Raw genomic sequence first — 10,030 nt, 5'->3', positions numbered from 1 at the left:
CAACACAACATCAGAATTTATTATTATTATTATTAATTGTGAGGGTACATATGTGTTTTCTTTGTTTGGTGTGTATGTGTGCGTAAATTCCAGCATATATTATGGTTTGGAGTTGGCTAGTTTGTCCTTCAGCTCAGCATTCTCTCTTTGCAGCATTTTGTTCTAAAAAAAAAAGAGAGAAAAGAATAAGAAAAACAAAGAAATAAAAGATGAAATGTGACCTGAGCTCTGAGAGTAACAGGGAAAGCAGAAGTGACCTTAAGTCGCAGGGCCTCCACGATCAGGTCTCTTCCCACACCAACGCCTTCCTCCTTTCTCGAAGCTCGGAAGGCCTCCCCGATAGCCGAGACCAGCACGTGAGACTGAAACATTCACACTCCAATAAATATGTCACATCAGATAAGAGAACAACAAGCCACCGAAGTGACACTGCGGCCCTTTAATTTCAGTGCACTTGTATGATGACATTTACGGTATCAAACATCTAACCGGAAAAAAAGCTATTTAATCAATACTTCCAGACAGTGACTGAAGTATGTGTGTTCAGGACCTCTCTGACTACTCTTGTACAGAAAAGGAAATATCTTTACTGTACAAATTTAGAGATTTCTCCAAAGTAAAGGTCCTCTATTTGTAGGATCGAAATGCTAATATCCCAGGATTTGAAGTCCTATTAAAAGCTGTTTTTTTCAATAACTCCAAATGTAATGACTGACATGTGTTCATCTCCAACTACTCTCATGCTTGAAATATGGAAATATTTCTACTGTACAATTGAACGGTTAAAAAGCCAATATATCAATATTTGAGGTGTTATAAAATGAATTTTCTTAATCTTTCCAGACAATGATTGATGTAGTTGGGGTCAAAACTTGACATACACTTGTAAAGCACATGTATATCAATGCTGTCTTGAGTTTCTTGAATTTCTGAAACTCTTATTTTTCTGTGATGGAATGATTGGAGCCCGTCGCAAAAAACATCAATGAATTTTGGTGAAATGAAAATGTGACCAAATCTGCTGAGTTTGGTCACATTTTATACAATGTGAAATACAAACATTTCATTTTTTGTGCAAGTAGTAAGAGAGGTACAGTCATTGTCTGGAATTATACATTCTAAATGTTTTTATTCTGGTTGCATGTTTATTACCGTAAATGGCAGCATATGGGTGCACTACGAGTGTCTGCTGAATGGCGCAGTGGGGACGACTCACCAGCGCGCGGCTCTGGAACACGTAACAGTGGCTCGCGTCGGCAGCGGGGTGGCGGGCCACGAACCCGAAGACTTTGGGCGAGGAAGGGAGGACGGCACAGAAGGACACCGTGGACAGGGGACACGTGTACAACATGTACTGGGGGGGGACAAAAGAGCATCCAGAGGGATGAACGCAGAGAAAAAGAGGCAATCAACTCGTAAAGGTCAAGCCCCCGCGAGCTGGGGGTCTTCGCCTCCTCGCGCACCTTCGTCTTCTTTTCCAACACGTCCAGTGCGTCGCGCGACAGGAACAGCAGCACTTTGCTCTTCTTCGCTGCGTTTTTAGACATGTCCCCCTGCGGCGTCTGGGGGACGAGCATGGGGTCAGACAACGTTAGGGACACACATTAAGAGTCTTCGAGGGACGTACGTGGAAATTAAGTAACGTGAGCGATAGTGGCTGACCTTTAACCCCTGAACCGCTTCAGACAGGACCTGCAGTCCATCGGGACGCACCACCTCAACTCGGCCGAGGAACTACAGTTTGGAGAATGAAGGCTGAGCATCGAAGTCACACGGGTCCGTTTTGAGCTGACAAAAAATGCGCATTTACCTTCACCGGAAAGGAAATTTCATTATCTTCCTCCGAGGAGTCGGTCATTGTGATCACGTTGGGTCGAACTCTGCAGGTGGAGGTGAAGATGAAGATGACGTCAATGGATTCCTACATGATCGGACGGTGAGAGGTAATGTCGATGCATCTTACCTGTGTGAACACGTACTTTCACCGGACGGAACGGCCTGTTATTGGGTTGGAGACATAGGGCGAAAAGTCTGTTAGGATTAATCAGTAACTCCTGGCTTCCTTATTGTGCTTTTATCAGTCAGATGTTTAAGAGGTTGGTATTTATTGCTCGTTTTTTATGGTAGTTTCTACATTGGAAAGTTATAGTTGAATTTAAAGGGTAATGGTTTTACTGGAGAAACTTTTCAACCAAATAAATCCTCTTATCCATCTTAATCAAATGATTCCATTGAAATGAAATCATCTACACACTGCAGAGAGATATTCTTAAGGCGTTCATAGGTCTAAGTCCTTTACTCTTGAATTTGTATGTATTCTATTTAATGTGAAGTACAAACAAAATTTTAAACTGGGTCATGTTGGGTTTTTTTAAAAGCTAACTTCTAGAATGAAACAGAACCCTCGAGTCTAAAATAAATGTTCAATTATTGATTGTAATGAAAACCTGGTTATGGCTCTTTGACCAGAGACCACACTTGAGGTTCTTTTTGCCACTCCGAACATGACCAACTGGTGTTTCCTGCAGTCGGGTGCTTCGATCCGTCGTCCCAAGCTGCCACTGAGAGGAATCACATTTGTGTACTTTGTTGCGTACATGCATACTTCAGGTAATTCACAGTAACTTTAAACATACTGCATAAACACGGACGTGGACAAAAGATCTTCCATTTGAACTTTTATTAGTTTTACAGTAAGTGCCACTTCCTCAATGCTCAATCATATGTATGTATATCTTCATATTAACGAGTTCATAGAACATCTCAATCGTGAGCATGGAAAAGCATTATGGATTTAATGCAGACAAACATGTATTTGTAACGTAGAAGTGTTAAAAACTACTGCAACAAAGTGAAGCACAAATCAGACAGTCCCATTGGAGGAGTCAGTGGGTCCCTGGGGAGGTGAGAAAGGGACAGCGGGAGGGACAGACAGAGGGAGGGACAGACAGACAGCCCTTTCTCAGAGCACTCTGTGAATGTGGGTGCGGAGCAGCGGTGATGAACACCATCCATTCAGATGGACGCGGATGTGACGGAGCTCTCCTCCATCATGCGAGGACACGACCGGCGAAACTGACCCAGGGTCAGCACACACGAGGGGGGCTATCAGCATGACGAAACGGCACGGTCAGCGCGTGCAGGCTGCCTACGAGTCGTTGACGGACATGGTCTCCATGGCGACGGGAAGGTTCTGGTCTCCTCCTCCCTGCTTCTTCTTCTTCCCTCCATCGTTCTGCTTCTTGGCTTTCTTAGACATCTCCTGGTCGATGGGAGCCGGCTTGACAAACTTTATGATCTCGGTCATACCTGAAGAGGAAAATATCAACTTAAGCCTTCAAAAATGCAAATGAAAAAAAAAAATCCATACAATATAACATTTAAAATTCCGCCAAATTCTGACTGACCAAAATTCTTTATAGACTATTTGTTTTTTAGTTCAACCTCCAACACGCATGTGAAACCCTTTGCTAACAGCTTACCGGGAGGCATGAACGGCTGGAGCATCTCTGGAATGACGATGCCTACCTCGGTCTGGTAGTTCTCCAGGATGGCGCACATCACACGTGTGGTGGCGCACATGGTGGCGTTCAGCATGTGCACATACTCCGCCTATAGAGCGGCACAGAGAGGAGGCGTGTTTAGCGGGGATGGAGCCTCTCTGGATGCTCATGGAGCCGCGCCCCTCACCTTGTCCATCATCTTCTTGGTCTGGCCGTAGCGGATGCGGAGGCGCCGGGCCTGGTAGTCCAAGCAGTTGGAGCAGGAGACCAGCTCCCTGAAGGCCCCGGAGCCGGGGAACCAGGCCTCCAGGTCCAGCTTCTTGCTGGCGGCGTGATTCAGGGCACCTGAGCAGACGTAGAGCGACATGGCGGTGAGCCGCGGGATCTGCACGCAACACTACCTTCTCTCTGCTGACCTCAGAGCAGCAGACGGTGAGACTTGAACAGCTGCTTTGAAATCAGCTGTTCAAAGTTCACATCAGTGTCTCAGCAGACAAACATTTTTATTGACTATGCATATGCTGTATTAAAGATTCATTATCGATTGGTCCTGTTGTGAAAAACATTCGTTACACTCTAAAGAAAATGTGATGTCTGCCATGTTTGTTCATCATATTCTGTTAAATAATGTTAATATCTCACAATGTTTAAATGATGCCTTACACTATTGGACTCTTTATTGTCACGCCCAGATCACCAGGCCAAATTGTGCCCACAAACTTGGCAAAACATTGTTTCTGATGGGAAAACTGCTGGTTTTGTCCAATATGAAGACAATTTATCATATGAGACAAGGAAAAGCAGCTAAGCCACACACTGCAACCAAGAGATTTAATCATCTTAAATATCTAAAATGGACTTAATCATTATAAACTATATTGTTGCTTATTACTTTTGTTCATTTTTTTATTAACTCATTTGATTGAAAACACGTGGCCTTCTGTGACCGCAGGCATTTCTCACCTCATAAAAACACTTTTAGAGGGAAATGGACGCTTCTCGTACAATATGTAGAATAAGTTTCAAATATTTTAAAGTGACTTCTGGTTTTAGTCAAATCAATCAGAATTTAATTTAATATTTTTTTACAGGATCCGGTCTCTTCAGGTTCCCAAATCCCAAATCTTAAGTGGTCCCCCCCCCCAGCTCCAAATCATTGCCATTCTGAGAAAGGGTCTGTAAGTGTGTGTGTGTGTGTGTGTGTGTGGACAACCCACCAGAGACAATGTTGACGATGCGATAAGGAATTCCGAGCGTCTGGTAGAACTCTTCTGCCGTCCCGATCATCTCGTCGAACATCTCCCACGACTTGCCGTCATGCGGCGAGGCGTAGACGAACTGCTCAATCTGCAGAGAGACCCCCCGTCACTCATTGGTCCGAACGAAGCGGGAAAAGTCACAGGAAACCCCGCCCACCTTCTCAAACTGGTGGACCCTGAAGATCCCGCGGGTGTCCCGGCCGTGGGAGCCCACTTCCTGCCTGAAGCAGGTGGAGAAGCCGGCGTAGCGGATGGGCAGGTCCTCGGGCTTGAGCCACTCGTCCCTCAGGAAGGCGGCGATGGGCTGCTCCGAGGTGGCGATGAGGTACTTCTCGTCGACGGAGTTGTCGTCGGCCTTCTCGCTGCCCTTGCCGATGACCTTGGGTAGATAGAAAGAGTACAAGGGGGTTGAGGAGGAGGAGTGACATGTTGAGAGGTTCACATGCAAAACGTTGGTTTTATTCCAGGACGAGGCTTGGAAAAACTCCCCAAAGTTTTGGGAAGAATCGTAAAGCGTTTTTGTAAATATGCTGTGGTTCAATAATTATCAGGATCAATAACTTGTGAGTTCATTCTCAGACTGAAAGCTCCAACATACAGACCATGTATAAATCATAGTCTGATTTAAACGTGACTGAAAACAAATACGTATTTTTTACGTCTGTAATGTTTATATACTTTGAAACTAGCAGATACGATCAAGCTTAATCAAGCATATTTTTTCAGAAATAACTACAAGTAACAATCTGAGGACATTTAACAGTTGTATCTTTTTTTACATTTTATAACTATTCACCATCTTTGACAATAAATACCACAAAATAATATTTTACTCTATCACGTATACATTAAAGGAAACTAAAAAAGCTGAAAACTACACAGCAGTGGATGTACTTCTGAAAGTATTTTCTTCTTTTAAGCCTCAGGTGGCAAGTGGACACCTGAACATTGCCTTCCCAAGCAATGGCCTCCATGCACCTGGTGTTCAATTTCCAAGCTACCTAAAGTAACAGCATCTCATTGGCAGTATCATCCGAAGCCCAGAATATCAATCAGAATTAGGAGCAATCAGAACGAAGTGGGTAAAAGTGTCTCCGTACCTTGTAAAGCTCGTCGTCAAACTGGCTAAGCTGGGCGACTTCCTGCATGACCTCCTTCCTCATGAAGAAGGGCGTGTAGAGCATGGTGTAGTTCTTGCCGTGGAGTAACCTCAAGGCGTAAGTGATGAGGGCCTGCTCCAGGAACACCAGGGGACCCTGACCACAGCGGAGGAGGGCAGAACAACCGCTTTCTTCATTTGCACGACACAGCGCTTACTTAACGGAGATACATTTTCCGCGATTTTTGGGGATATTTTGTCAAAATATTTTATTCTAGTCGTCTCATTCAGAATAAACCACATTCTCCAAGAAAAAACTAAGATGCCCTGATGTTTTAGGCCGGGACCAACAGTTTGAAAATTGGACAGAACTACTCAGAGCTTTGAGGAGAGGAGACGCTTCAATTATAACAAAGGTACAGCCCCATTTTTTCATATATAGATGTTCAATTTTTTAATGATTTATGGCTGAGCAATTGTTCTAGCAGAAAGAAGAGGGGGGGCGGGGGGGGTTACATTTGCACTCACCTTCAAAAAGTAACCTCTGCTCCCAGCCACAACCGCTCCCCTCTCTCCATCAAAGCCATCGATCATGACCACCAGGTCCACATGAGAGTACTTCTTCTGGACGCTGCAGTCGCCCCAGGTACGCTCCACCTTGTTGTCAGCGTCCTGTCGGGAGGACAATCATAATCAGACCTGTGAGTGCGCGCAGAGCTAATCCAGCCTCCATCACCACCTCAGGCTCAAAAGAAAAAATCCACGCACCCATCGACCATCGATAAATAAAAGACGACCCAAAGAAGAAGTTTATCTTTGGGTGGAGGAAGACGACAAGAGAACCATCTGCACTTTTTGCTCGTGAAGGACTCGAACTTGCCGACAACAAACTGCCCACGTCGTTGTCAACCAGCACCGCAAATTCTGACTTTATCAAGGGGAGTGAAAACATTAAGGAATATGTGTCCTTTCCTCACTGGACGGCTGAGCAACGTGCCGTCACCTACAGTGAGTGACGACTAGTTAAGTATTCATTATTTTGAAAGTATTTAGACAGCTAACGTTGGCTATTTAACGAGCTACAAAGGCTTGTTAGCTAGCTAACGTTGGCCAGAGTGCAGCCAGCGAGAGACGTTTCCTCTTCTCAGACGTTACTGCCATCTTGTGGTTAAGAGCCAATCATCTATTTGGGTAAAATACAATTAGTTGAGACTGCAGTTGTCTGGGTGTTTCAAGCTTTAAATGTTGTGTACTTTGTTTTTACAGAAGCATGGAGTAATGAGCTCCACAACAGAGAGACAACTGTGGAAGCTGTGAATTGGATGCAAAGACAGTGTTCTGCAGAATGGTGGATCACAACCTGCTTTAAAAAAAACAACAATTACATTTTCACTCATTGAAGTAACATTATTTGTGAATAGTGTTTCATCTTTTTCTCCTTCAAAAAAGAAATGCCCCCAATTTCTTATAAAATGTCTCTGGTTTTCAATCAGTGGGGGCAGAAATTGCTTCCTAAATAGTATGTAAATTTCCTACCCGGCTATCAACACGTGATTTAAAGTAGATAATGACTGCTTAGTAATATTCATATTCAGGTGTGAGATGTCCTGACAACTGCTGAACAATTGTTTATCTGATCCGACTTATTGGTGAAGACCCCTTCAATTGATGCACCGATGGATTTGCTGAATCAAGAGTCACGTGAAGGGCTCCTACTTTTATAAAAGCAGACGGTGTGACACCGCTCACCTCATCGTTGCTGATAGGAACAGACGGGTGCAGAAGGTTGCCGATCTCCCTCAGGTACTCAAAGCGCTCCGCCTCCAGCTTTATCCTCTCGCCGTCGCTTTTCTCCACCGCCTCGTCCACCAACTGACGCACCTTCTTGATCTGGGTCACCGTCAGGGGCTGACACAGGAGAAGAAAAAAACACTCAGACGTGCAAACGTGTTTTTTTTATTTACGTGTGTGTAGCAAAATGCAGAGGACACAGTGCAGGTGAGGGTATTGTGACCCGTCATACCGAGAGCACATCAGCTGTTAGCGACTCCACGTTCTGGGCTTCTTCTGGTACCGACTCATCCTCGCCAACCGGCTCCTTTCTCTGCAACGCATTAACGATGCGTTGAAAAATGAAATGCCATGAAAAATAAAGTTCCAAACTCCAGCCTCAGGACTGGTTAGCAGACACATAACAGCATTTCTATTGCTCCCACCTCAATCTCATCAACTCATTCTCCATCTTTTTCCTTTTTGTACCTTCATTTTCTCCCCAATGCTCTTGCTGCAAAGGTTCTTTGCTTTGTTCAGGTTGTCTGCGGTGAAGCGGCCTGTTAGGAAATTCAATGAAAGTCAGTCAGTGCACGGGACTGTGTGTGTGTGTGTGTGTGTGTGTGTGTGTGTGTGTGTGTGTGTGTGTGTGTGTGTGTGTGTAAATGAATGACTGGTAACAGGTGAAGCTGTCAAAATTGTTGAAAACAACTGATGTTCGTCAGTTCAACATTAGACAAATAACTGGATCAAATCAAGTGACTGATGTGAGGAGGACTCTTTATGAAGCTACACCGCAGGGCGAGGTAACCTGACATGTTGCAGGCTGTGATTGCATCAGTTTGCACGTTGCTACCCGGCATCGCTAAGCTAACACCCGCATTAGCCAACCTCCTGTATCATATCTGCCATTAAAAACGATAGGAATGTCTTATTAACTGGAGTTTAGAACCAATATATTAAAAGGCTGATATTAAGTCCCCACAGTTCACTCGGTGGAGAATAACCACATGGTTGATTTGATTAGACGCTGCCAGCTGGGCTAACATTAGCCCCGTTTAGCTCTGTGCGCTTCGTCGGTGAGAGCTTTATTCCAAACCTCGTTCACATCTGGCTGTAACAGATCTGCCAACGCTACTGACAAAAACTCGCTAATTGTACAGAATACATTCTTCCACCCCCTACTAAAATAGTAACAACTGATAAATACGGCATACGTGTAATGCACCAAGCAGCATTTTTATATATATATATTTCACTAGTTAATGTTGTGAAATGTTTCGCAGTCCGCTGCAGTGTATTGAGCGAGCCTTCAGCCTGTGTTACTACCAGGGCAGCGCGTAGTTAACCAGCCATTCGTAAAGAAAATACATTTTTGGTAAGTTATTCTTACATTTTAAGGTACCGAATAGAAGACGTTGTCTTAAAAATGCTTAAAGTCTTCATCCACCCCAGATGGCACGTAACAGACAGACATTTCTGCGTACTAAAAATGAAAACGACAGATTTCTAAAAGGAATTTGGCCGGAGCTACGTTAGCAGCATTAGCCACTACGCTAACGTTAGCCACTTTGGCTAAAACAAGAGAAAGGTAAGTGCGCTCACATTTTCTCCATTCCGTGTCTGCGGCGACCAGTTTGTCGACGAGAGTGACATCTTTAAACCTCTTCCGCTGGATCTCACGGATAGTTTCTGGGTCGCCACCTTTGTCGGAGCGAAACTGGTCCAAGTCGAGCACCATTTTCAGTCCACGCTGTGTGTCGGTGTGAGCTCACAATGACGAGTCCTCCAGCAGGGGAGCAGCTCGCCACCCGTCACCTCCATTTCAGACGTAAACTATACACAAATGGTTCATTATTAGGAAATAATAATAATACGCCGCTTGAAACACCTATTTCACTCAAATGAAGTAGAAATATGGCCCACTTTTTTCACTCTATAATTCAGCCCCTGAGGGTTTCAAGTTTAGCTCCAGGTTGAATAACTTCACATTTGTTTATTAGTGAAAGCTTGAAGTTGTATTCGTTATATTTTCGTATTGGTAAATGATCAAACTGCTTCTTCAGTCAGCACTATTCAAATGTTCTTAATTGCTCTATTTCTTCAACAGCCTTTTTGTTGTGCATTTATTCATCTGCGGTTAACCTTCTATCCACATGAGGGAGCCTGAAGTTTAATAGTGTTCTAAAGATTGTATTCTGCTGTCACAGCTTGTTTCATAAAGTCTGTTTTCATGTACAGATGCGATCAAGAAAGTAAGATGATCATTTTAGTGGCTGTGCCAAAACCGCCCTGAAATATTGCCACACTTCAATCTTCTGGAATTACTTAATCTCTAAAATTGTCGTTGGTAGAAAAAAAAAGGGAGATCAACAAGTCTGCACCGCCGTCGGACTTTT

At 44.1% G+C, this 10,030-nt stretch overlaps 2 protein-coding genes across 2 annotated transcripts; both read right to left on the bottom strand.

Moving 5' to 3' along the window:
• Positions 1–2,448, bottom strand: LOC120829617 (PTB domain-containing engulfment adapter protein 1). The gene is made up of 7 exons (XM_040193900.2): positions 1,964–2,448; positions 1,811–1,880; positions 1,663–1,734; positions 1,464–1,562; positions 1,217–1,354; positions 258–362; positions 1–162 (listed from the first exon to the last, which is right to left on the bottom strand). Exons 2-7 carry the CDS (start codon positions 1,856–1,858, stop codon positions 100–102), a joined length of 525 nt encoding a protein of 174 aa, XP_040049834.1. The 5' UTR covers positions 1,859–1,880; positions 1,964–2,448; the 3' UTR covers positions 1–99.
• A 217-nt stretch (positions 2,449–2,665) lies between these two features.
• Positions 2,666–9,753, bottom strand: sars1 (seryl-tRNA synthetase 1). Its single transcript, XM_040193898.2, has 11 exons — positions 9,237–9,753; positions 8,121–8,191; positions 7,885–7,965; positions 7,611–7,769; positions 6,390–6,533; positions 5,863–6,018; positions 4,920–5,141; positions 4,721–4,850; positions 3,691–3,848; positions 3,483–3,612; positions 2,666–3,309 (listed from the first exon to the last, which is right to left on the bottom strand). Exons 1-11 carry the CDS (start codon positions 9,370–9,372, stop codon positions 3,149–3,151), a joined length of 1,548 nt encoding a protein of 515 aa, XP_040049832.2. The 5' UTR covers positions 9,373–9,753; the 3' UTR covers positions 2,666–3,148.
• Between the last annotated feature and the right edge of the window lie 277 nt (positions 9,754–10,030).

This window comes from Gasterosteus aculeatus, chromosome 2 (genome assembly GCF_964276395.1).
Source record: "Gasterosteus aculeatus chromosome 2, fGasAcu3.hap1.1, whole genome shotgun sequence".
NCBI lineage: Eukaryota > Metazoa > Chordata > Actinopteri > Perciformes > Gasterosteidae > Gasterosteus > Gasterosteus aculeatus.
Note: the sequence above shows the minus strand (reverse complement) of the source record. Positions and strands in the feature narration are given on the sequence as shown.

Bases quoted from the DNA above. Each gene is read 5' to 3' on its own strand.
- sars1 (XM_040193898.2), bottom strand. From the start codon at position 9,372: ATGGTGCTCGACTTGGACCAGTTTCGCTCCGACAAAGGTGGCGACCCA. The intron at 8,192-9,236 runs GTGAGCGCACTT...ATTTCCTAACAG, and splicing joins AGACACGGAATGGAGAAAAT to GCCGCTTCACCGCAGACAAC. The intron at 4,851-4,919 runs GTGGGCGGGGTT...GTCTCTCTGCAG, and splicing joins GGGTCCACCAGTTTGAGAAG to ATTGAGCAGTTCGTCTACGC.
- LOC120829617 (XM_040193900.2), bottom strand. From the start codon at position 1,858: ATGACCGACTCCTCGGAGGAAGATAATGAAATTTCCTTTCCGGTGAAG. The intron at 1,563-1,662 runs GTCAGCCACTAT...CTCGTCCCCCAG, and splicing joins AAGCGGTTCAGGGGTTAAAG to ACGCCGCAGGGGGACATGTC. The intron at 363-1,216 runs GTGAGTCGTCCC...TGAATGTTTCAG, and splicing joins TGTTCCAGAGCCGCGCGCTG to TCTCACGTGCTGGTCTCGGC.